Source organism: Numenius arquata, chromosome 5, assembly GCF_964106895.1.
Source record: "Numenius arquata chromosome 5, bNumArq3.hap1.1, whole genome shotgun sequence".
Lineage (NCBI taxonomy): Eukaryota > Metazoa > Chordata > Aves > Charadriiformes > Scolopacidae > Numenius > Numenius arquata.
In genome coordinates this window covers 45435151-45461145 of record NC_133580.1, presented here as the reverse complement: position 1 = coordinate 45461145, position 25995 = coordinate 45435151, and the positions used below count along the sequence as shown (strand labels likewise).

Sequence of the window (25995 nt, the reverse complement as noted above, 5' to 3'; positions counted from 1 at the left end):
GGCCACGCCCCCAGGCCCCGCCCCGCTCCCGGCTCCGCTCCTCCCCGCCCCGCCCCGCCTCCCTCGGGTCCTTGCCCCGCCCCCTCGCCCGCCCCGGGTCCCTGTGCCGCTCCGCCGTCCTGCCCCCGCCCCGGGGAGCTCTGTGGGATGGGGACGGGGGGCGAGGGCTCGTTCCCCGGGGGCCGCTGGGGTCATAGGCGTGTAGGGGTACAGCATCACGCGGGATACAGCCCGGTGTACTCACCCGGGACACAGCCCCACGGACCCACCCGCAACACAGCCCCCTCCACGATATAGCTCCCCCCACGCACCCACTCGGGACACGGCCCCGCACACTCCCGACACAGCCCCACGCATGCACCCACCGGGACGCGGCAGACCCCCGCGCACACACTCAGGACACATGCCTACACGTGCACCCAACCCCAGACACAGCCCTACATATGCACCCACCTGTGAAACTGCCCCACGCACGTGCACACTCAGAATGCAGCTCCACGCATGCACCCACTGGGACACGGCTGACTCACGGACGCAACCCCAGGACACAGCCCCACGCAAGCACTCACCGGGATACAGCTGGCCCACACACTCAGGTCACAGTCCTACACATGCACTCACCTGTGACACTGCCCCACGCACATATACACTCAGGACACAGCCTCACGCATGCACCCACACGGGACACAGACACACACCCCCACGCACACACTCAGAACATGGTCCCACGCACACACAGAGCCTCCGATATGCACCCACCCAGGACACAGCCCCAGACATGAACACAGCCCCCCACCCAGGGACCCCCTGGGATCTTGGATCTGAGCAAAACAGGGGTCCCACGGGGACCAGCCCTGGCACAGGGAGGGGGGTCTCCCACTCCACCCTCCCCCCAGCCATCGACCCCCGGTCCTGGTAGTGGGGTTGGAGCTGGGGGATATGCTTGTGGGCCAGGAGCCACCACAGCACTGGTGTCCTCCTCTGTCCCCAAAGCCACATCCCCCCGTGGGGGGACAAGGGGTTCTGGTCCCCCTCCCTGTGAGTGGACACCCTTTCCCCTCATGAGAGCATCGCTAATGAGCGCGGGAGCGGCTGTCAGCTCCCATTGGCCGCGGCTTGGCCGAGTGGCAGACGGGGGCGCGGGCGCAGCTGAGCCCCTCCTCGGGCACCACGGCCCCTTCTGCGGGTGACAGCGGGTGACAGCCGCTGTGCCCCGCCACTGCCCCTGTGCCGGGGGCTGAGATGGGGGGGTGGTGGAAGGAGGTGATGGGGGCGGTGGTGGGTGGATAGAGGGGCAGATGGATGGACAGAGGGATGGAGAGGACAGAGGGGTGGGTGGATGGAGGGGATGGAGAGACAGTCAAATGCATGGGTGGATGGAGGTGTGGATGGATGGAGAAGATGGAGGGGTGGATAGATAAAAAGGATAGAGGGGTGGACGGCTGAGTGGATGGATGCAGAAGACAGGCAGGTGGATGGAGATGGATGAACGGATGGAAGGAAGGAAGGAAGGAGAAGATGGAAAGACAGACGGATGGAGAGGGTGGTGGAAATGATGGAGAGCTGAATGGCTGAGCAGATGGATGGAGGGACAGATGGAGAAGGCAGAGGTGCAGATGGGTGAAGAGAATGGACAGACGGACGGATGGATGGGGAAGATAGAAGGGCAGAGGGATGGAGAGGCTGATTGGGTGGCTGGGGAGGATGGAGACCTAGAATGCCGAGCAGACGGATGGATGGATGGATGGAGAAGATGGAGGAGCAGATGGAGAAGACAGAGGGGGAGATGGATGAAGAGGAGGGAGGAAAGGAAGGAGGGAGAAGATAGAAGGGCAGAGGGATAGAGAAGATGATGGGATGGCCAGAGAGGATGGAGAGATGCATGGCTGAGCAGATGGATGGATGGGCATTTCAGAATGAAAGAGGAGGAAGATGGAGCAAGCAGGAGGAGGTGAGGAAGGGGTGCCACAAGATGGGGATAACGGAACAGTGACTGGCTGGATGAAAGAGGTGGCCAAGCACAGGTAGGGCACTGGTTCCAGCCTGGCAGGACAGACCAGGGCACCCCACGCGTGCATCAGTAACATTGCTGCTGCTGCCGGGGGTTCCCTGGTCCTGTGGTGCAGGATGGGGACACCAGCAGAGCAGCCAGCCTGGGACTGGGGTCAGCTCCCCCCACGTGCCAGCTCCAGCCCTTGAGGGGCTCCCCTGCACCATGGGGCACAGGATGAATCATGAAGAGACTTGGGACTGGGGGGTGCCCCATGACCCCAGGGTGCTGTGGAGGGACCTGCCAGGATGGGGACCGTGGCCACCCTGCTCTGCATGGCTTGGGAGATGCTCGGGAACACCCATGTCCTCCCCAAGTGTTTTTCAGGGTTGAAAAACCCAGGGGGCTGTGGCTGTGACTCCCCAAGGCCAATGCTGGGTGCAGGGACCACAAAGGGCATAGAGAAGCTCCCAAAAAGTCCCCAGCAGCCGCAAGGATTGGGTGGAGAGGAGCGGTAGGGGAAGGGTTAAGCTGAAGTGTGTGTATGTGTGTGTATGTGTGTGTATGTGTGTGTGTGTGCAGCCCCAGAGCCCACCGCCCTTGTGCCCTCATTAAGTCCTGGTGGCACCAGGCTGTCTGGGGACAGCAGGGACAGGGGAAAGGGACAAGACCGCTGCCTTTGTCTCAACTTATGGCAAAGTTTGAGCGGAGCAGCAGCGGCTGCCAACGGGCCAGGAGCTGGTGGGGTGAGTCTGTGGGGCAGTGGCGGGTGTCCCACGAGGCCTGTGGGATGGGACAGCAATGTCCCTGTGTGGGCTGGATGCCACTCTCAGTGACAGGGAGCTGGTGGGGTGATGCTGGGAGCATCCCAACTGTATCCCCTCATCCCACTCAGGGAACAGGGGCTGGAGGGCAGCGGTTTCCAGGATCTCCTGACCCTGTCCCCAAGCCTGTCCCCACCCTAGTGGCAGTGGCTCCCCACGTCTCGGATCCAACCAGGGCAAGAGGTGGCCCTGGCTGATTAAAGCCTGGGAGCATGGGAGGTGTGTGGGCCCCACACCGGCATGGGGTAAGATACAGCAATTTGGGGGTTGCGGGCAAACAGGCAGCAAATCACCCTGGTGCCTCCACCGCACCCCTCCACAGATGCCCCAGAAGTGGGGTACAGGAGCCAGGATTGCTCCAGGGGACACCCTGATCCTGCTGGAACCCCTGGGCGGCTACGGCTCTGACCCTGAAGCCTCCGTGGGTCTGTGGGTCCAAGCATGGGGAGGGTGAGCGAGGGCACCGGGGCGGAGAGAGGACATCAGCGTATGGGGACGTGGGCTGAGCCCTGCTTCGTTAGCTCGGGCTCAGCCCCGCTTCGTTAGCTCGCCTGAGCCCTGCTTCCTCAGCTCGAGCATCCCCTGGGTGGCGGGGTCGCCCACTGACATGCAGGACCCAGCTCGGGAGGCAGAGGAGGGAGAGGGGTGGGAGGAAGGCCCCACCATGGTGGCCGGGAGTGGTTTTATTCTGCTCTGCCGCCCTCGGCGCCGACGTGGAAGCGCCGATCTTGAAGGGGCTGAGATCCGTACCGCTGCCGGTGGGTTGGGAAATGGGCCGTGGCAGTGGGCGGGCTGGGTGCGGTGCTGAGCCGGGGACCGGAGACGACACCAGGTCCATCCTGGGGACACCCTGCATGGAGGCAGACGCTGGTGAGAAGTGAAGTGGGGCTTGGGGCAGCTGTGGGATGGGGTCGGTGGCTGCCCAGCTCCAGGGGGCTGCAGAGGGGCTGGATGCTGCCCTGCAGCCGGGCAGCACTTGGGACCAGATTTGGGGTGACCTAGGAGAGCTCACGCCCAGCAGCCAAGTCCTTGAACCTGTCCCCATCCCGGAGTGGCGGTCCTGGGGCTGCGGTGCCTCCCTGTCTGATTTGGCATGGCACGGAGCCACCTCTGTGCCACTGGCACCAGGAGCAGCGGGACAAGGCACCAGACAGGAGAGCTCTGGAGAGCAGAACTGTGGACACACAGGTGAAGCGGGCCCTGTCCATCTGTCCTTCCTCATGCCCATCTGCCTTCCTCCAGCTCTGTAACCCCTCTCCGTTCCCAGAGATTGCATCTTTGCGGTAGGTACTGTATTGTCCCGCTGCCCATTCCCATAGCATCCATCCGTCCGTCCATCCATCCGTTCATCCATCCATCCATCCATCCATCCATCCCCCCATCCTTTCATCCATTCTTTCATCCATCCGTCTCTGCATCCACCTCTCCTTCCATGCATCCATCCATCCATCCATCCATCCATCCTTCCATCCATCTGCCCCTCCATTCATCCCTGCACCCCCCCATATTTCCAACCCCCTCTGCCTGTCCCGGGGATGGTCTTAGCACAAGGTGTTGAGACTGATCAGACCATGGCTGCACCCAGCTGTGGGGTCCTCTGGACACATCCCCCTTGGAAGGAGCTTGTGTTACTCGGAAGAGACATCCAAAACTGGCCCCGGGCCAGTGGGACAGGGCAGTGGGGGTGCCCCAAGCCCCACTGCACATTTTGGGGCTGCAGGGGTGGTTTGTCGCCAGTGCCTGGAGGGACAGTATGATGGCCACCCCAGGGAGTCAGCCACTGGCACAGCCCAGCACTGCTGGCCAGTGCAGCGGCACCTGTGCTTGCGCTGTCCCAGCCTCCTTCCACCTGGACATGTGCAGAGGGGATGAGGAGGTGAACTCTGGAAGGGCATGGGGAGGTGGCAGGGGGCACAGGGAGATGGTGGGGGGCACAGGGAGATGGCACGGGGAGAGGTGGGGGAGGCAATGTCGGGGACCGCGCTCAGGCAGCTGCTGTGGGGTCGCAGTGCTGGGGACACCCAGGGTGGCTCCCATGACATCAGCCCACGCTGGGGGGCTGCAGTGCATTTTGGGGAGCAGTGACAGCTCCGAGGGCTGGGGCTGAGCACAGGGCCACTCCACCAGGGAACGTCACCTGTGTCCATCACCCACAGACCCCATCCTGCTTGCCCACACTGCCCTGTGTGCCACAGTCACGTCTCCTTTGGTTAGCAGCAGAGAAAAAATGCAGGGATGGGGACAGGGATGGGGATGGATCCTGGCTCCCCCCAGGTGTGTGGAGATGCTCTTCAACAGCCCGATGCAGAACCCATCACCATCAGGCTGGACCATCAGTCCCTCTCCTACGCCAAACCCTCCTCCCACCCTCCAAGCGGTTTTGCCGACTCAGCGTTCCCCAGCCCTGGGCCCCTCCCGGCCCCCCCAGCTCAGCCCTGGCGCAGGGGTCCCGCTGCTGGGGATGGGGTAGGGGGAAAGGGTCAGGGCTGTGGAGTCGCTTCACAAGAGGCAGAGCATTAGCCGGGGCAGAGGGCGGCTGAGCTGCCTGACGCCGCTCGTTAAAGCTGATCTGTGCATCTCTAATTGATATTATTGCAGGGCGGGGCCATGTGGGAATGGGCAGGGTCCCCCAGAACAGGGGCACCCCGAGGCCACCCTGGGGTAGGGCATCTTTGGTGCATCATTTGCCACCCTGTGCCTCAGTTTCCCCATCTATCGGCAGGTGCATGTGCACACACACGTGTGCGTGAGCATGCACGTGGCCATGCACACGCGTGTGGGAAGGTGTACGCTCGCACGTGGGGCTGCACATGGCTGCCGATGCGCATAGCCCCAGCTTGCGCCATGGCCCCAGTGGGGTCTGCCGGCTGCGGGGTTCTGGGGAGACCCTGTCCCCCCCGCGTCCCCCAGTCTCCCGCTGTGGCCCCTGTCTGGCAGGAGGGCAGCTGGCGCCCGGCATGGCCGCATTAGCCAGCGGCAGAGGCACACGCCTGACCTAGTTAGCTCCCACGCCAGCAGCCGGCAGGGCTGGGCTCTGAAAATGAGTTAATAAACTCTGAAAGAGGCTTTTTTTCCAGCTCACAAGGAGGGATATAGAGCCAGCCTGGCATCACCGGCTTGGCGTCACCGGGTTGGTGTCACTGGACTGCCCACCGTCTGCCTGGGCACAATGCTGCTGGTTGAGCCACTGAGGTGGTAGCACCTGGGAGTCCCACGGTGCTGGCAGGGAGGGATGGGGGGACAGCCTGTCCTGTCCCCACTCCTCCCAGCACCCTGATCCCCAGGGCAGAGCCGGAGTCTGAGCACCAATGTGGGGTTGTGCTCATGCCGTGGTGCAGCCGTGGGGGGCATCTCCTAGTGCTTTGCCAGGAGCTGGGGCTGAGCCCAGAGCCGCCAGTGGGGTTGAGGTCTCAGGGTGTCATGCTGGGGTGCAGGGGACTGTACCCTAAAAAAGCCCTTTCTTACCCCAATGGGTGCAGAGCCAGGGTGGGGCGGGCAGAAGGGTGCTGACCCCATACTAGCCACCTGAGAATCTATTCCCCCTCATGGCAGGGGAACCCCAGTATCTGGCATGGGGGAGGATTTGGGGGTTAATCCAGGAGAACAGAGCCTGCAGGTGATGCCGGCTCTGCCACCACCCCCACCCCCTCACCCCACTTTGTGTCCCCTTGTCCCTCCAGCAGCCGGGGACCTGATAATGGCCTCCGGTGGCGTCAGGGCCGCTAAGCCCCAAGCAGGCGCCTGGACCAGGCACTAAGCAGGATCAGGGGCTCAGGCAGATCCCAGCCCTGCTAATCCCCGGCTGACGCAGCTGGAGCCACCAGCCCCCCCAGGCCACCGTCACCCAGGCACCCAGGGGCCGGGGTTGCCCACAGGGATTCAGGGTCATCGATGGGCTCCTGGTCCTCCTGCAGCCCCCGTGGCCATGGGGAAGAAGCCCAGGTTCTCCCTTTGCCAACCCCAGATCCCTTGGTGTGGAGCAGGAGAGAAGCCCCATTGTCCCCCACTGCCTGCCCAGCCCCTGCCTGCCCGGCTCAGGGGGGTGCCGTGGGGTTGCAGTGGTGTCCTGGTGAGCTGGGTGGGGGCTGAAATAGCTGTTGAGGGCTGGTGTGGCAGGGGAGTGCTGGTGTGATGGGGATACTGGTCTGTCGGATGAGTGCTGGTGTCCTATATGTGGGTGCTAGTGGGTCAGATCGGTGCTGGTGTGTGGCTCTGGCATACGGGTGTATGTGCCATGTGGGTGCTGACATGCAGTGGGGTGCTGTGTTGGTGCAGTGGGGCACCACGTGGAAGCCAGGGGTGGGGGTTGTGGGGTGCAGCAGGGCACCACGTGGGTGCTGATGTGCCACAAGGGGTGCAGTGGGGTGCTGTGTGTGTGCAATGGGATACCACGCGTGTGCAATGGGATGTGATGCAGGTGCAATGGGAGTCCATATGTCTGCAACAGGATGTTATGCGCATGCAGTGGGGTGTGCAATGGGGTGTGCAATGGGATACCGTGTGTGTGCAGTGGGATGCAATGTGTGTGCACCGGGATACCGGCCGTATGCGATAGGCTGCGATGGGTGTGCAATGGGGTGTGATACATGTGCAATGGGACACACTGTGTGTGCAATGGGGTGTGATGGGTGTGCAATGGGGTGTGATGCAACGCGTGTGCAATGGGATGCAGTGCGGGTGTGCGCTGGGGGTGCAGCGCTGCAGGCTGTGGGGCCACACACCCCCCAGGGCACGGCTGTCCCCCCACCCACTGAGTGGGGCATTTGTGGGTGCTGGGTGCTGAGGGCTGAGCCATGGGGTGTGCGCAGGGTGAGCCCTAGCACCCCTCAACCCTGTGGGGGTCTCTGGGGGAAGGAGAGGACCCGAAGCACAGATGGCAGGTCACAATGCCCTGGTACCGTGCCTGTGTCCCTGCATTGAGGGCTGCTGGCCCCGGAGCCACATCACCAGGCTTGGCGGTGTCACCAGTGGGGCACCCACTACATGGGTGTCCTGAGCATCCTGTGGAGAAGCCACCCCAGGACCTCCCCACTGTGCATCCCTGCCAGCTGGGAAACTAGAGGGCAGTCCAAGCTCGGGAGAGCCCGTGCCAGCGAGCGGTGACTGCATGCCCTGCAGAGGGGAGACGGGACCCCCAAACCCCAGCCAAGGGGAAAATGAGACCCCCTGAGCCCCTGCTGAGGGCAAGAAGGATGGCATGGACACCCGTCAAGTAATGGGGAGAGGGAAAGGAGATGGAGCAGAAAGAGAGAGGACTGTGAGGGATGGAGAGCATTCCAGAGCCAGGGGAACACCCCAAATCCAGGTGAGCATCTCAGGTCCAGGAGAGTATCCCAAATCCAGGTCAAAACCACCAGAGCCGCCCCAAAATCCAGCTGAGCACCCCAGGGCTTCCTCTAGGTCTAAATGAGCACCCCAGGTTCAGGGGAGTGCCCCAAATCCAGATGGGCACACCAAGGCCAGAGGAGCACCCAAACTCACAGATTTTTTCGCTGCCAGGAAGCTGAGGACCACGGGGAAGTGGGGAGCTGGAGCCATGGTGGGGGACCCCTTGCACCCCCCAACAGGCAGCTGAGCTCTTCCACTTGAGGCTCCCCCAAGTCCCAGCATCCCACAGCACACAGCCAGTGTGGGGGTCCCTGTGGCATCTTTCCAGCCCTGCCAGGCTTCTGGCCACCTACTCTGCCCACCGTGGGATCCATCCAGGAGGACCTGGGGACTTTGGTGGCACTGCATGGGACCAGTGTGGGACAGGGGCACAGGAGAGGCCTCTTATACCACCCCATGGGGACATGCTGGGCTTCTGTACCACTCCATGGGGACACGCTGGGCTTCTGTACCACCCCATGCGGACACGCTGGGCTCCCCTACCACCCCATGGGGACACGCTGGGCTCCCCTACCACCCCATGGGGACATGCTGGGTTTCTGTACCACCCCATAGGAACACACTGGGCTCCCCTAGAATCCCATGGGAACATGCTGGGCCCAGCTGGGGTGCAGTGGAATGACACTGGGGCAGGGGAGCAGTTTCACATGTGGCTGTGGGGGTTATATCACACTGGCACCTATAGCCTCCATACCTCCCCCTTCCCATTGGGGCTCCTAATGCTGCTCATCCCTCACCCCATCGCGTCTCCCCTCCCCGAGATGTGGTGATGGGGGCTCCGAGGGGAGCGGGGTGCCCCCCACCCCGGGGTGCCCTCAGCGCTGGCCGCTGAGCGGAGCAGAGCTGACAGGCTCACATGGCTCGGTCCCCGACTGCGTTGCATTCACAGTTCGGGGAGCACGTCAAGGCTAAGGGGAGCTGACAGAAAAACCTTTACTGGAACAAACGGGAATATAGTATCAGGCAAGGCTGACCGGAGCGTGAACCGCAGCCCAACACGGAGCAAATTAGCATCAACCAAAATAGCAGGCAGCTCCGGCCGCTTATGTGCGAGGTACCAAATGCAACCGGCCTGTCAGGCTGCATCAGGGCAGGGATGCATAAGGAATGGGGCTCAGCCCGTGCAGCCGCTGCCCCCCCTTCCTGCCTGCCCCCCGCCCCAGACCGGGTGGGCGGGGGGTGGTGGTGTGTGGGGGTGGGGAAGGCATCCTGGTGTGGGGATGGAGAGTGCAAAACCCATATCTGTGGGGCTGGGAGGGGGCTGAGAATGCTCCATCCATGGGGATGCTCAGGGCTTGGGGGGGGGCAAAATCCCAGCCATGGGGATGCATGGGGTCTGGGGGGGGAAAATCTCATCCATAGGGATGCTCGGGGCTTGAGGGGAAAATCCTGTCCATGAGGGTGCTCTGGGTTTTGGGGGACAAAATTCCATCTATGGGGATGCGCAGGGCTAAGGGGGCAAGAGCCCCAAGCCCATGGGGATGCATAGGGCTGGGGGTTGGCAGGCAGGTTCTGTGGGGATCCATGGATGGGGGAAATTCCCCACCCTGGTCCATGAGGATGCAGAGGGATTCGGGGAGCACAAGATACCCTGATACTTGGGGGTTCCCAGTGATGTTAGGGGGCTAGGAGAGTAAAAGTTGGGGTGCCGTCTGCCATGTGGGCAGGGAAGAGGGAGGCAGAGAAAAGGGGGGGAGGGAGCAGAGCAGGAGAAGCAGCAAAAAGCTCTGTCAAATACATAACGAGCTCGAAAAGAGAAGGGAAAAAGCCGGTCGCGCCTCCTCCCGGGGTGCTCTCACACATTAGTGATGCTTGGGTGCCCCAGCAGCGCGGGCAGGGAAGGCAGCTCCCAGCGGGGCGCAGAGATGAACTTCGCAGCCATTTTGTTGTTGGGTTGAACTGGAGAAAAAAAAAGGGGGAAAACCCCACCCCAAAATAGCCCCACACAGCCCAGCTCTGCATATGGTGTGGGGCTGTGTCCACCCACCTACCGCCAGTCCCAAACCTATGGCTGTTCCCAAACTCCCTTGCTGCAGCCAGGTGGGATCCCCAGGGTCCCTCCAGGCCTGATCCTGCACCCTCTGGTGCCCAGCACAGAGACCGAACACTGCTGTACAAGCGTCCCTCAAGGCTGAAGTCTCCAGGACAAGGACATGGCTCGGGGGACCCTGGTGCCAGCGGGATGGGGAGCGGGGCAAGATGGGTGCTTTGCCTGGGGGCTGTAGGCTGGTTGTCCCCGAGTGGAGGTGGCGTGGGGGCTGCAGGGGACAAGCACTGCCCTGTTTGGGTGTCCGGGATGCCCAGGATGCCCAGCTCAGGGTGCCCGAGTTTCTTGGGGTGCCTGTCATCCAGGTGGAGGGAAGGGGTGCTGATGCTCTCGGCAGTTGCACATCGAGATGCAAAGGGCAAAACTGCCCCCCCAACACACCCCCCCCACCTCCAGCGCTCACTGCTGCTTCCAGCCCCGAGCTTGGAGCTCTCGCTGCAGCCAGAGCTTCCCCCCAGGAACAGGCAGCGTGTGAGCAGCCCCTGCGGCAACAGCAGCTCCCCAAAGAGGGAGAAAATAGGGATTTGTGGGGAAAACGGGAAACCTCGGGGCAGGGGGACACAGGGGGAGAGCAACGGCCAACGAGGACTGGGCACTGCTGGCTCTGCTGACCACCACTCCCAGGACAAGTCCCCCTAAATCTGGGTCGTCATCTCTCCAAAGAGCTTCCCAGCAGTTTTCAGCGGCCATTTTTTATCAGATGTTTCCAGAACCGGCGTGAAAACCTGCCTTTTCCAGCAAATCCCAGAAGCCAGGCACCATTTTGAGAAAAGCATGTGTTTTGCAACAGAAAGCGCTCGGCATTTCGTCTGGTTTGGGGAGCTCCCCACTCCGTGGGAGGAGCAGGTGCCTCGTACCCCTGAACCCTCCGGGTTTGCAGTTGCACCCTGCCACAGCCCAGCCTCCTGGGGCAGCTGAGCCCTCTGTCTCTGCCGCTGCCACGCAGGCACGGCGGGCAGGATCACGGCGGGCAGGATCACGGCGGGCAGGAGCATGGCGGGCAGGAGCATGGCAGGCAGCATGAGGCAGGAGCACCGCAGGCAGGAGTCAGGCAAGAGGCTTGGCTCGTGGGGAGCACAGGGATGCTCTGCACCCAGCGGGGCAGGGATGGGAGAAGAGGAGCAGAGGGGCTTCCCAGGGGACACGGCAGCACTCACCCACACCTGCACCCATGCCTGTGCCCACAGGGGCTGGGCACTGGCCCCACAGCCCCTTTCCCCCACCCCAGGCAGCCCTGGGGCCAGGGGTGGGGAGCCCAGAGTGGCGTCCCAGCATGGGGGTTAGTGCTCAGTCACCAAGCCCCCAGGCTCAGCACTGGGACCGGCAGCCGCCAGACGTGCCAGGGTGCATTAGCACCGGGCTGCCTCCGTCACAGCAGCGTGGGGACTGTTGGCCTGCCCTCCCCCCCGCCCCCCACATGCACGCACCCCCCTCCCCATGCACACACACCCCCCAGGCACACCCCCCATGCACACATGCCCTCCCATGCACATACATGCCATGCACACACCCCCGCATGCAGGTACACCCGTGCACACACACATACCATGCACATACAGCCGTGCTCACATCCCCCACACCCCCCCATTAATGTATATCCACACACTCCCCAGCCACAGCCCTGTATGCAGACACCCCATGCATGTACACCCGCACACACAGCTCCGCACACACACACGCCCCGTGCATACACCCCACATAGAGGTACACCCCATGCACACACACCCATGCATGTACCCACTCTGCACACTCCCCAGTGCACTCCCCGCATGCACTTACACCCCATGCACACCACCCCCCCCGTGCACACACAGAATCATGCACACATCCTCCATGCATGTACCCACCATGCACACCCCCCAAAGTAGCCCCCCATGCACTTACACCCCATGCACGCACACCGCACACACTCCCTGGAGCCTCAGCGAGGTTTGGGGGTCAAGGCACAGAAGCAGCTGAGGGTGGGGGGTCCCGTGGGTGCTGCAGCTTCACATCCACCCCCTGGGCTCCTGGGGCTTGGAGCTGCTGGCAGGTGGGAGAAAGCTGCTGCGCTCCGAGCACTTTTGGGGCAAACCCAGCAAAAGTCAGTGGGCTGCTTCGCTCCCTGTCACCCCACGGGGCACCCCAAGCTCGGCAGGGGACAGAGACGGTCATGCACCCTGAGATGCAGCCAGAGCTGCCGGCAGGGATGCAGCGGCAGCAGCGGCGAAGCCTTCGTGGGAGCTCCAGGGGAACGGCTTGAACTGAGGCCGGATCCTGCCAGAACCTTACAATGACAGCTCGGGGTACACAACCCGGGGCTCGTGCAACCCGACGACAACAGGTCAAGCACACAGCACAGCACAACCCTACAACAACAGGTCGGGTACGCAGCACGGCACTCGTGCAGCCCTACAATGACAGCTTCGGGGGGTGCAACCCGCTTCTCTCGCAGCCCTGTAACAGCACTGTGGGTAAACAACCCCGTTTCTCTCGCAACCCTGCAATAACAGGCTGGGTACACAGCTCGCTGCCGGCACAACCCTACAACAACAGCGTGCTACGGGCGAAGGCGGAAGCCTTTTCCTCCATTGCCCCCTTTGCCTCCTCTGCCCCCTGCCCCGTCTGGCCCCTCGCTCCCTCTCCCCAGGGTTCTCCTGCCCGGCCCAGCAGAGCCAGAGGGGGCTGAGCTACACCCCACTGTCCAGTGGGTGCTCCGGGCACCAAGACAGCTACGGGGAAGAGGGGAGATGGGAGATGGGGGGGGGGAAAGAAGGGCAGCACATGCGGAGGCAGGAGGGAGATGGGGGATGCGGGGGGGGGATGCAGGAGAGATATAGGAGGGATGCAGGGGGTTTCAGGGGGGTGCAGGTGTGATACGGGGAGGTGCAGGAGGGATGCGGGAGTGATACAGGGGGATGCAGAGGGATACAAGAAGGACATAGGAAGGATGCAGGAGGGATATAGGAAGGATGCAGGAGGGATACAGGAGGGATGCAGGTGTGATACAGGAGAGATACAGGTGTGATACAGGGGGATGCAGAGGGATACAGGAAAGATGCAGAGGGATGCAGGAGGGATATAGGAAGGATGCAGGAAGGATCTAGGAAGGACGCAGAAGGGATATAGGTGGGATGCATGAGGTATGTAGGAGGGTTGCATGGGGATACAGGAGGGATGCAGGTATGATACAGGAGGGTGGAGGGGGGTGCAAGGGGCAGGCAGGGGTCACAGGAGGATGCCAGGAGTGTGATAGGAGTGCCCCAAAGCTGCAGATCCAGGGAGGTGAATGTGAACTGGCCCATGCCAAATACAGTGTGGCAAGGTGCGGGTGCAAAGAGCTCTTCTTCAAAGAAGAGGGAAAAGGAAGGGGACACAGAGCTCCCTTCCTGCTCCCTGGCCAGCCCCGGTGGGGTGGGGGACCAGCAGCTCCAGGTGGGGGAAACCACCTCTGCCCCCACTCTGCCCCCAGAGCTGTGCAGGGGTGGGGGTTGCACTCATGGGTGCATGTGTGTGGGTGCCTGCACAGAAATAGGTGCAGACATGACAGGTCCTGCCTGTGAGCTTCTCCTGTCTCCCCTCGAGCTCCTGGGAACATTGTCATCCCTGTCCCCCAAAAAGGACCCCAGCCCCCTGCAGTGAGCACCCAAGACCCCTGCAGCAATGACCTCAGCACCCAGCAGTGAGGGCTTCCATGTTGGTACCCCAAAACCTCCCTACAGTGGTTGTTCCCCCAGGGATCCAGCTGGGGTTGGGGGCTGCTGGGTGGGGTGCTGGCAGGGATGGGTGGGGGGTTCCAGGCACCCCCCGGGAGCAGGGGAAGGAGGGGATGCCTCCAGCAAGAGCCTTGGCCTGGAGGCACAGCCCAGTGCTGGCCCAGCACACCCCAATGCAGCCCAGTGCATCCCAGTACAGCACGGTGCAGTCCAGCAGCAGCCCAGAAGAGGTCAGTGCCAGCCCAGTACTCACCCAGTGCAACCCACTGCAGCCCCACTGCAGCTGCAGGGGAAGGAAGAGGCTGAGAGTCTCCCCCCCGGGGGGTCCCCAAGCTTTGGGGTGGGAAGGGGTCAGTCCCAGGCATGCAGTGGGTCAGGATTCAGCCCAGTGCGAGGTTGCTGGGGTGGGTGTCTCTGCAAGGTCCCCATGTGGGTGCAGGGGGTCCCAACTCAGGGTCCCAGTACAGGGCACAGCATGCCCATATGGATGTGGGGGTCCCAGCCTGGGGTCCCCATGTGGGTGCAAGGATCCCAATATGGATGCAGAGGGTCTCCGTATATGTGGAAGGGGCCCTACAAAGGTGCTGGGGCCCCAGCCCACGGTCCCTAGGTAGATGTAGGGGTCCTTATATGGGTTCAGAGAGTCTCTAATATGGATACAGAGGTGCCTATACGGGTGCTGGGGTCCCTATATGTGTGCAAGGGTTCCTATACAGGTGAAGGGAGTCTCTATATGGGTGCTGGGGTCCCTATGTAAGTTGCCCTATATGGGTGCAGAGGAATCCCTGAGTGGGTGCAGGAGTCCCTATACAACATCAGGGGTGCCTGCATGGGTGGAGAGGGGGTTCTTATGAGGGGGAGAGAAGGGGAGAACCTGTATGGCTGGGTGGGGGTCCCTATAGAGCTGCAGGAGGGGTCCCTATACACATGGATGGGGATTTCTATACGGGTGCAGGAGGGTATCTATATGGTTTCAGGGAGTACCTACAGAGGTTTGGGGGGGGGGATGTGTGTGTGTTTCTATACAGTTTGGGGCATCCCCATGCAGTCTGGGGTCCCTGTGCAGTTTGAGGGGGTCTTTGTGTGGTCTGGGGGTCCCTGTACAGTTTCGGGGTGTCCCCATATGGTTTGGAATCCCCATATGGTTTAAGGGGATCCCTGTGCAGTTTAGGGTGTCCCTGTGCGGTTGGGATCCCCGTGGGTTTTGGGGCATCCCTGTACACTTTTGGGGGGTCCTTGTGTAGTTTTGGGGCATTCCTGTGCAGTTTGGGGGGGTGCCCCTGTGTGGTTCGGGGTCCCTTTACAGTATAGGGGGTGGTGTCCCTGAAATTCGAGGTCCCTGTACAGTTTGGGGGGTCCCAATAAGGTTTGGGACCCTGTACAGTTTAGGGACGCTCCATATGGTTTGGGGGCGTCCCCTGGCATTTCGAGGTCCCTCGGAGGTTTGGGGTCCCTGTACGATTTTGGGGGTCCTTGTGCGTTTCGGGGTCCCCCCGCGCTTCGCTTCCCCACCCCACCAACCCCAGGCCGGGGCGGAGCGGGGCGTGAGAGCCCTCCACGCCGGCAGGGGTCGCTGTAGCGGCGGGCGGCGGCGGCCTGGCCGGGCCGGGCGGGTCTCCCTTGTTCCGGCGCCGCGTGGTCAGCAGCGCGCGCCGCCGCCACAGCGGGAGTAGGAACCGGGAGCGGCGGGGCCCGGTCCGGCACGTCCCCGCCATGTGGTTCATCTACGTGCTGAGCTGGTTGTCCCTGCTCATCCAGGTGGCCTTCGTCACCCTGGCGATCGGTGAGCCCGCCGCTGGGGGTCTGCCGAGGGGCCGGGCCCCTCAGGGGTTGCTGCCGCGCGGGGGCCGGACGCGGCCGCAGGCTCCTCCCGGGGGCCGTGGCGATAGGTCGTGCGTTTGTCGGTAGCGGGGTGGCTCCGGGGAGGGGGCAGTCTGGGCCGGGTGGGGCCGGGTTCGGGGCCTCCGGTCCAGCACCTCCCGTGGGCCGAGGTGTCCCGAGGCCCTGTGGGTGCTCCAGAGATTGGGGGTCCCCTGAATGCCCCAGAGGCTTCTGAGTCCCCCTGATGTCTTGCGGATGCCCCAGAGATCGGGGCGCGGGGTGAGTCCCGTGGGTGCCCACGAGTCTCCTGAGTGCCCCTGAGGTCCTGTGGAAGCCCCAGAGTTTGGGGGTCCCCTGGGTGCCCCCGAGGTCCCCTGGATTCCACGGATATTTGCTCGGGAGCACCCTGTCCTTCAGTCTCGCCGAGACTGAGCGTGGACCCCTACGGCTGAAGGCACCGGTGTTTGCCCCAGTCCCTCCCAGTCTGTGGGGCTGAGCCAGGCATTTCTCCCACAGCTGCAGGGCTGTACTACCTGGCGGAGCTGATCGAGGAGTACACGGTTGTCACCAGGAGGATAATCAAATACATGATCTGGGTAAGTCTCTGTGCTTGTAAAAACAGGTGGCTCCTTGCCAAATCACCCGTAGGGCAGCAGTGGGGCTGGCAGAGTAGCTGTGGCATGGGACATTGGCTCTGGACGGAGGGGTCAAGTGCTTGGGAAACTTCAGCTTCCCCTGGCCCCAAGGCAGCTCCATCTCCTGAGGAGGGAGGTTCGCAAAGGCTGCTTCAATCAGCATCTCACTTAACCAGGGAGAGGTTGGTCCTGCCTAATTTCTCCTGGGCAACTTCCCTTCCCACTGGCTCGGGAAACGGAGGCCCAGCCATTGCTTGTCCTACTAGGTGCCACAGCAGCAAGGTGCCCTTCCTGCTTATACCTTTTCCAAGGGGCTGGTGCCGAGTGGGAGGTGGGTGGAGAGATGTGGTGCCGTCAGAGTGCACTAAAAGTCACCTTGAACATGGCAGGATTTCTGCCTGCAAAGCTGCCCACGGTCCTGCTGTCTGCACCCCTGTGTTTACCCCAGGCAACCCCTGTTCTCTCTTCCAGTTCTCCTCGGGCGTGCTGGTCTGCCTCTACCTCTTTGAACACTTTCCTGGTTTCATGGTGGGCGTGGGGCTCTTCACCAACCTGGTCTACTTCGGTTTGCTGCAGACCTTCCCCTTCATTGTCCTGACGTCCTCCAATTTCATACTGTCCTGCGGTGAGTGGGGCCATCGCCTTCACATTGGAACGGGCGCTGGGGTGGGAGTGGGCTCTAGGACAGAGGAATCCTCGTCACCCCCATCACTGAGTGGGCTCTGGGTGGCAGCAAAGGTTTAGGTTTTGCTGTTGCAGCCCCCGTGGCTTTCAGAAGGACTTTGAGCTTTGTGTGGTACTTCTTAATCGTGCTTTATGATGTGGCTGTGATAACTGTGGGTTGGGCCTGGTGGTTGGGAAGTGCCTGTGGTTGTGTGCCCCAGCACAGAGCTGGGGACACTGGGTTTTCCTGGACACCATCTGCTTCGCCCTACAACCAGTTCTGCTCCATACTCAGGCAGCAGCACTGGGGAAACGAGATCCTGGCTGGCCCAAAGCTTGGCCTCTCCCCGCAGACTCTCCTGTTTTGGGCATTCGCTGGGTCTCGGTAAAGAGCAGGAAGGATTTGAGGCAACTTTAAAAACCTGGTGTGTGTAAGTACAGCCTGATGTCAGGCTGGGCTGTGCAAGACAGCGTGTATGTGTGTTGTCATAAGGAGCTGATGTTTAGAGAAAGAAAAGCTTTGAGACAAATGTCCACAATTAATGTGGAAACTCATCAGGGTTACTGGAGAAAGTCCTGTTAGAAAAGTGCATTGCCAAGCTTAAATCAAGGATTTTTATTTTTCATGTTTGCACCTTTCTCGTGGTATTTGCCGAGCCTGTGTCTGTGGCTGCCGTGGCTCCATCCCCACCTGGGCTACAGGCTGCCTGGCCCTGCCAGGGCAAGGCCTGGTGTGAGATGGGCACAAGGGTCTCTCCTCTCTTCTGAGCGGCTGGCACAGGCACAGCATTGTGTTGTGAGGTTGGTCAAAGGCTTAAATTAGCAGCACCAACATTTTGGCCAAAGCAGCTTAGTTGTTTGTCTGCTGCGCTTGGCTGATGAACAGCCAGAGCTATGTCATAGGCTGAACCTGGCAGTAGGTCCGCTGCTGGGTCTGGGGCAGTGGGCCAGTAGCTCTGCCAATTAAACTGGGTTTTGGCTGCTCCACGTAGGTCTAATGGTTTCCTCCCACCGTGAGTTGCTGAGTCTTTTGCATGTTTTGGTATCCCGTGCAGAGATCTGACTTTAAATCTCTGCTATGAGTGATTTGTAGTGACACCTTCAGTAGCAAATAGGCAAAACTTTTTATAGCATGACTTTCTGGAGTCCTTAGACAGCACCGTGAAATATGCATGTGTACGACTAAAATACTTTTGCTCCTCAAAGTATTCACATAGGCAGGATTTTATCCATGAAAATGAGTGTAGCTCTTTTGTGGTGTGTAGATCAGGAGCTGCGTTTTCTGGCAGACCCAGCCTTTTATCTGAATCTTCAGTTACGTCCTTAGGCTGGAGCGCATGATGAAGCAGCGCAGGACACAGCATTTCGTGTTGGGATTGTCTCTTGCTGGGGCTGTACTGACCCAATGCTCCCAGGCTGGGGTTGCTCTCTTGGTATCTCGGCTAAAAGGCGAAAGAAGCTCTGATTCCTGCTCCTTAAGAGCTAAGTGGTGTTTTTCACTGCTGAGGACAGTGTTAACCCTACTGTCCTGGCCGCATTTCAGCTTGACTTGGTTTACAGATGGCAGAAGAGTTTCTCTCCGCAGCAGCTGTCAGGGGCACGGGATTTTTCGCTGCTTCTCTCAGTGCTGCGCAGCATTAGCAAGTGTCAGGCTGGGCTCTCCCGGGTGCCCTTGGGGACACGGAGAATAAAGCACCAGAGGGACAAGGACTTATCCAGGGCTGCACAGAGTAACAAAACGGAGCTGGGATGGGGAGGCTTTGGTTGCTCACATCATTTCCCACTAGATGCATGAGCATATTTTAGCCACAGCAGGATTCCAGGTGGAGAGGGGCTGCAGGGAAGGGGACGTGTGGCAGGGAGGAGCTGCTCCTTGTCTGCAGCAGCGGAAGTGGATGTCCTCCTTCAGGGGCCTTGAAATAAGCCAACGGTATTGCTTCCGGGCTGGAGACTGACTTTGCTGTGTTTTTCTTTGGCAGTGCTGGTTATATTCAATCACTACTTAGCGTTCCAGTACTTCGCTGAGGAGTATTACCTGTTCTCTGAGGTGAGAGACCTTTGGGAAGGAGATGGTCCATGTTCTTCCAGCCAGCATGGAGCTGCTGGTGGGAGGAGGGAGAGAAAAATGCCTTTTTTTTTTTTAGTCAGCAGTAAGACACACTGAGGATATTTTTTGCAGCCCTTCCCTGGGGGTTCCTGTGCTTGTTCCCTCAGAACTACCAGGGAAGCTGCAGTTTCTTTTCTTGGGTGTGAATTTGGGGCTCAGCCAGCTGGAGAGCAGAACAAATACTAAATATTAAGTGCAGAAATTTTTTTTCTGATATGCTAAAAACTAGGAAAAATATAAAATAATACTATTTTACATTTTTTAAAAGCTAACCACAATCACTTCCCTTTTGGCATAATTGCTCCTTGTTATTTTTATGTCTCTGACGTGCTGATTCTTCTGTCCCGCTACCCTCACACCTGCCAAGAGAAAGGTCTGAATTCACAGAGGGGCTTGTTTGGGCCCGATAGTAGCTGTCAAAAACTTTAAAAAACAAACCAAACCACTCCAAAATAAAAAAAAAGCACAACCTTTTTGTGAAGTTTAACACTTCTCCAGCATTTGCATGCCCAAGGAGGCTGGTGTGGCAGCTCGGCATCTCTTGGCTCAGCTTTCCCCAAACCACAGCGGTGGCTGCTCCCCCAAGCACCGAATCCTTGTGCTACACCAGCGTCCCTCCCCAGGACAGGAGGAGCAAGCCCAGGTCTGGACTCTTTCCTTTTAGTCCCTGGAAGGTGTGAAGAGGATTTACTTGGTCCTAACGGCACAGCCAATTTCCTGTTTGTGTATTTGTGCTGTTTAAAGTTCTGTTTTCTGGGAGCAGTAAAGGTTTTCAGGCACTGAGGACAGGAGCGAGGGCTTTTCCTCTGCACCCTGTCCTTCCCTGGAAGTTGCCGGGTGAATTTTAACCCCTTATCAGCTTCACAGGGCGATGCTGTCTCAGCACTCAAGAGACTGGGGAGAGGCTGAATTGCAGTTCTCCCCCTTCAGAGTCCTCCTTCTTGAGGAGTTCAGGCAGAAACTTGGGGTGTATTGTAGGGAGGTACAGCTGGGGCTGAGGCAGCGCTCGTGGGTGTCGGCCCGGACAGAAGTCAGTGTGTGAAAGGTCGTTGAGTGCATTGCAGCTCTGTTCTCACTACCTCTCTTGCTCTACCTGCAGGTTCTCGCCTACTTCACATTCTGCCTGTGGTTAATTCCTTTTGCTTTTTTTGTCTCCTTGTCGGCCGGAGAGAACGTCCTACCTTCCACGGTGCAGCCAGGAGGTGAGCACTCCCGAGTCCTGGGCAGATGTCTGCTGGTTTTTGACAGGGACTGTGCTCAACACACCCCGTTCTTGCTGCACTGAGGAGGAAGTGGGGGCAGCTGGTCGGGTAAATCCTTCCAAAAGCCAAGGCAGGAAAGGCAGGGCTTCTGCAAGGTGAGGGTGAGCAGAACAGAGGGCTGCTCCAAGTTTACATCCTGCATCTCTCCAGTCCTGGGACATTGTTGCTTTCCCTGGACTCTCCCTACAGCTCAAAAAAGGGAGCTCAGGATTTGGGCTTCTGGCAGTGGCTTCCAGGAATGTCCAGATCTGAACAGCCCAGAAAGTTTTGTACTTTAAAGGCAGGGCAGCTCAAGTGTCACCCTGAAATCAGACATCCTGTACTAGGGTTCCCGTAGCTGTCAGCAGGTTTGTGTTTGATTGTTCTTCCCTTCTCTCCACAGACGACGTGGTCTCCAACTACTTCACCAAGGGAAAGAGGGGCAAGCGCTCCGGTATCCTCCTCATCTTCTCTTTCATCAAGGAGGCCATCCTGCCCAGCCGACAGAAGATTTACTGAGCCCCGGATGCAGCCGGCATCGGCTGCAGTGAAGGAGCAGGGCAGACCCAAACTGTGCAGAGGGCTGCGAGGCAGCACTCTCCCCAGGCCTCGCTCGAACCCTCCTCGATGTCTCTCAAAGGGATTTTGTTAGCAACGTATAAACTGGACAATGGCCAGAGGTGCCAGCAGTGCTGGACAGACACACGGGGAGGGCTTGCGCCTTTTTATACAGCTCTGCTGATCCCCTGGGACTGTGTGCAAGAAGGATGTTTGGTTCCAGCCAAGCGCAAGGAGGGTCTGGTCTCCTGGCACTGCTCGGGGACCTGGGAGGTGTTATCATTTGCTGGGGTTTAAAGCCAGGAGTTTGTACATGGTGTAGTTTGGCTGTGGGGTACCCGTTCCCTCGGTGTGGCAGCAGAACATGCTTGACATTTAACTGAGGTTTACACAGAGCCATTAATTAAAAAAGGAAAGAAAGAATAAAGTAACCAAACTGTTGAACTCCCACGTATTCCTGCTGGGAGCCTGCCAGCATTGGAGGATGCTGGTGTCCCCTGCAGAGCACACGTCGGGAAGGGAGTGCAAGGGCAGGCACCTCTCCCTGTGCTCTGCGGCTGCAGGGAGGTGACCTGGAAGGACTCAACGTCTCTTTTTGTTTGATTTTAATGTTGGAAATACCTACTTTTCTCTTCTGTTTTGCTGGAGGCTTTGCTGAGTGGCCGGGATGCTGTGGCAGTGCTGGCCGGCTGAGTGAGGTCCCAAGAAGCCGATTGATGGAGAGTGATTCTCCACGTGTGTAGGCATGAGGGCAGCGAGACGCTGAGCGAGTCACCTCGGCTTCCCTTGGGTGTCTGCTTAGCATTCCCAGTGCTGCTAAACTCACCAGCTCTCCCTCCTTTCCTAAAAGAAAAAAATCATACTGAGAAAGAGATGAACGCTTTGTTCTTGTTCCTTGTAATCATAAGGATTTCCCTCCCTCCCTTTTTTGCTTTGTTGTTTGTCACTTTCAGCTTGTGCCAGAACTAGATGTCCCCATGCTAGCCAGGAGCCCGGGCTGTGCATGGCTGTAGCACAGGAACACCTGGCTCTGGCAGCACAGTTTCATGGGTTGGGAAGGCTTTTTGAGGAATTTCTCAGGAAAATGGCTCATTTTTGTCTTCTGGCCAGTTCTGGCTGAAGGCAAAGGTGAGGCACGTGGTCCCACCACACCCATCCTTGCCCCTGGGTTTCTTCAGTGCCCAGTAACACTGGCATGTTCTGATGCTGATTTAATAGAAGTGTGGTTTCTGTTTGAGAGCTGCTCGCCTAATAAAGGCTATAGGTGAAGTCCACCTTATTAGAGAGGCTGGATGCAGTGTTGTCCCTCTGGCTCACCAGCATTCAGTTCCCGTGTTGAGTTGTTGTCGTGTGAGGAGAATCGCCCCTTGTGCATGATGATTATTTTTTATGTTTTTAGAGAAATAGTGGAGAGAGCTATCAAGGGAACCTGGGGGCTGCAGAAGGCATATCACAAAGGCCTTGGAGTTGCGAGGCAGCGGGTGGGGTTAGCTGGAGGCGTATATTTTCAGCACAAAGCTCTTTGTTATCGGGGAATCAGAGAAATGAAGGTAAAAGCACTGAAAGCAAAGCAGAGGGATTAGGAGCAGGGAGTAAACCATCGGCCTTGCCCATGGCGCTGGGAAGCTCCTGAAGAGATGCTCCCCAGCTCAGGTGTCGTGCTGTAATTTTGCATCAAGGCCACAGGGTGGGGGACGCCAGTCCGACACTCTGTCCCTTATCCCAACTTCTGGGTGAGCAGAAGGACAAGCCAGATGCTTTTGCTCCTGATGTCCATGATGGGCAGGTTTAAGCTTGACCAAATTTAGGCTGAAAATTAGGTTTCTGCCACGGAGGAGGGAGGTGGCACCGGGGGGGAGGGGACAGTGCTGCAGGCTGCTGGGAACCTCCTGGATGTGTGTTCACAGCTCTGCTCCAAACTGTGTTTAACAGTTTCCATCGCCTCAGGCGCAGCCATATGGGCCAGGGCAGGCAAGATCTGCTGGCCAGGGGTGGCATGCGAGGCAAAGCCCCCTGGGCTAGGGCTGTGTGATGTGCGGGGCACGGTCAAGCGTGGCAGGGCAAGTGCCGTGCCTCTCGCCAGCCTTTGGTCGGGTTTAAATTTAGTTTTGTCTCTCTGAATGTGATGCAGGAGGGATGGCAAACTCCTTGAGAGCTGTCACTGCCATGACAGGGAGAGTGGGGCACGATAGAGGGCTGGCCCCAGGGTCTGAACCCTTCCTTCTGTAGGGTATTGCAGTAAAAGCAGAGCCCCAAGACTTGTCTGCCCCTGAACGAGGGAACAAGATGTAAATGGGGGAGATCAGTAGCTTTAATGTCCCTTCTGCCACATCATTTTAATCCTTATTTTTCCCATTCACTTAGCCAGAAAGCGAGGGTAGATTACTTTGTATTTTTCCAGATGACAAGTCCATTTTTTCTGACTACTGCTTGTGATCATCGGGTGTTTAAGATGTTAATGACACACATTTCTTTGAGCTGAACCAAATTCAGGTAAGTCGCATAACTGGATGATAGCGAGCGAAACCCTATAAATATTTAAAAGGTGAGCATCAGAAAAAGCGCCCCCCGAGGCTCCTGCTGTGTGGGGAGAAGGTAACACTGTGGGGGCTGCGAGGACCACGCTTAGCTCCCTGGCTGGGCTCTCGTCTCCTGCCATATGCAGAGAGGTTTGGGGCTGGCTCCTGAAAATGCACCCTGTCGCAGGAGCCCTGCTTCAGTCAAAACCCCCTGTTCCCTGCCCTGGAACACGGGGCTCCATGAAGTCTGGTGAATAAGACATAAAATCTCTCGTTATTCACATGATGAGGCAGGGATGCTCCCGAGTTCACCCACACAGGGTTTGCAAGAAGCTCCAGCTTAAAAAGAAGTGTGAATTACCACTTTGATTAAGTATTTAAGAGTCATGTATATTAATATGCAGCTGCCCTCCGAAGCGTCTCTGCTCGGCAGCTCTCCCCTGGCTGCGGTGGCTCTGGCGGCTTGGGGACGGCGCAGCTGGTGGGGCACGGCTTTCCCATCCCACGGGAGCGGAGCTGGCATTGATTTTCATGGGTGTTTGGAGGGTGTAATCAGGGGAGAGGAATTCACTCGATACGGAGCGGGCAGAGCACAGGCAGTGCGGCGGTGGGAAAGGGCAGGCGACTGATGAGTAACTGCACTCGGGCCACGGCATTTCCCCTAACGGCGCCAAGGGGCTGCGTGGGAGAGGCCGAATTCGGCAGGGATTGAAGCGTGAGAGCCAGGTGGTGCTGGGTCCTTGGTGATGGGAATCACCCAAAAAGCTGGATATGGAGAAATTCGGCTTTGGCCAAGGAAGGAGGAACCGAGGGGACAAGCCTGGCTCCAGCCTCCCTGGGCTTTCTGAACTGTTGAGATGGTCCCAGCACTGTGGTCCCTGCGGCTCTTGCCTTCTTTTCCAGTAAGAGGATCTGTTCAACAAGCTGACATTCATCCTTTAGTCTGGTGAGCTTGTACGTCTCGCGAGCAGCCTTTCCGTGTCTGCTTTCCACATGGCAGCCTTCAGGTGTCTGGAGAATCGAAAGGCCAGGACAAGAAACGCTTGGTAATTAGAAAGATAAGCTCCTTGCTTTAAATATTTTAGTTCAAGTTGTCTACGCCTTGGAGAAGGAGAAAGAAAGTGTATTAAAAAAAGCCGAGAGATGAAGTGCTGTAAGAGAGCAACCTGTCCTGGCTGTCCCCAGGGAACAGGACGGGCCGCAGCCACCGGAGATCCCCCAGGAAGGGACCTGTCCCCTCCTCGGGTACATCGAAAACAGCTCGCCCTTTCTCCGATGCCACTGTGGCCAGTGGAGCAGGTTTCCTGGCACATCCTTATTCCTTTGGGCCATTCAGTCTGATCCCAGACAGCTCTTTAATTATTGCAAAAAGGCATCATGAGATCGTTGGCTGGAAGTGGAAGGTACATAAATCCAGACTGCAACCAAGGCGTGCATTTTTAACGGGGAGAATAATTAACTCCTGGAAGGAGATGCAGCGTGGAAGGGGGATGCTCAGGAGCAGCCACAGTCCTGGCTGCCCCTGACTGCTCCGATACACAACTGGATAAACTATTTAGAAAAGAAAGAAAGGGTCCTGCTCGCACCCTGCCTGTCCCCCGGGGCTGAGTGGCCCCGGCTTAGCCCTCTGTAGGGGATGCCAGACGTATGTGCCTGCTTCTATAGGGGCCTGAGCCCGTGCAGCAGTGCAAGCCTGCCCTGACACCTGCTGTGTCCCTGGAAGGAAGGAAGGTGTGGCCCTTATGCCCAGGGGAGGGATGTTTGAGGGCCCACCAGCCTCCCCTGGCATGTGACTTCGCCCCCAAACCCACACCCTGGGGGAAAGCTGATGGCTGAGCTACTGCCAGGAGCTCTGTTTTCCCCCAGGTTTTAGCACAGACCCAGCCCGTCCCCCCTGCCACCAGTTCAGGACCTGAACCGTACAATTTATCTGCAATAAAACTAGCCCCGAGATGATGAAGGGAATTGCCCTGGCTAATTAAGCATCTGATGCAAGGGATAAGGATGCTCTCACTTGCTTTCCCCTGCTTGGCGTCTCCTGCCCACAACAAGGCAGCAGAGCTGGAGAAACCACAATTAAATTAATGCTTTTGTTGTTCTTTGGATTTAAAAGGAAGAGCCATGGCTTGAAAGCTCCTCGGGGCTGAGGGATGGGTATGGCAGAGTTCAGGAGCAGCGCTGCTGCCACCGAATCCAGCCCTTAAACCCTCATGTCCCAGCAGTGCTTACCCCCTGCCTCCCAGTATGTTCCAGCATCGCCAGGGGTCCTGCTGGGTATTGTTGAAGTTGTGGTGGGCCAGTTCAAAGCTGGGCTGTACAAAGCTGTTCACTTTGCTGCTGTAGGTGAAGAACTGTCTTAAAGCAGTCGAAACACCCCTGAAACGGGCTGTGGCAGGGAGAGGGGAGGGGAAAGGGGGACACCGGCAGGGCAGGGTGCACCCATAGGTGCCCTGGGACCAGGGGCGCTTGGGAGGGTGACCCCATGGAGCAGATTCGTGCTCTTCACC

At 59.0% G+C, this 25995-nt stretch overlaps 1 protein-coding gene across 1 annotated transcript; it reads left to right on the top strand.

The window, feature by feature from the left end:
* The first annotated feature begins 15552 nt into the window (after positions 1–15552).
* TEX261 (testis expressed 261) lies at positions 15553–22247 on the top strand. Its single transcript, XM_074148134.1, has 6 exons — positions 15553–15727; positions 16282–16361; positions 16872–17025; positions 19043–19110; positions 20270–20372; positions 20815–22247. Exons 1-6 carry the CDS (start codon positions 15658–15660, stop codon positions 20928–20930), a joined length of 591 nt encoding a protein of 196 aa, XP_074004235.1. The 5' UTR covers positions 15553–15657; the 3' UTR covers positions 20931–22247.
* The last annotated feature ends 3748 nt before the right edge of the window (positions 22248–25995 follow it).

Bases quoted from the DNA above. Each gene is read 5' to 3' on its own strand.
- TEX261 (XM_074148134.1), top strand. From the start codon at position 15,658: ATGTGGTTCATCTACGTGCTGAGCTGGTTGTCCCTGCTCATCCAGGTG. The intron at 17,026-19,042 runs GTGAGTGGGGCC...TTTCTTTGGCAG, and splicing joins CAATTTCATACTGTCCTGCG to TGCTGGTTATATTCAATCAC. The intron at 20,373-20,814 runs GTGAGCACTCCC...TTCTCTCCACAG, and splicing joins TTCCACGGTGCAGCCAGGAG to ACGACGTGGTCTCCAACTAC.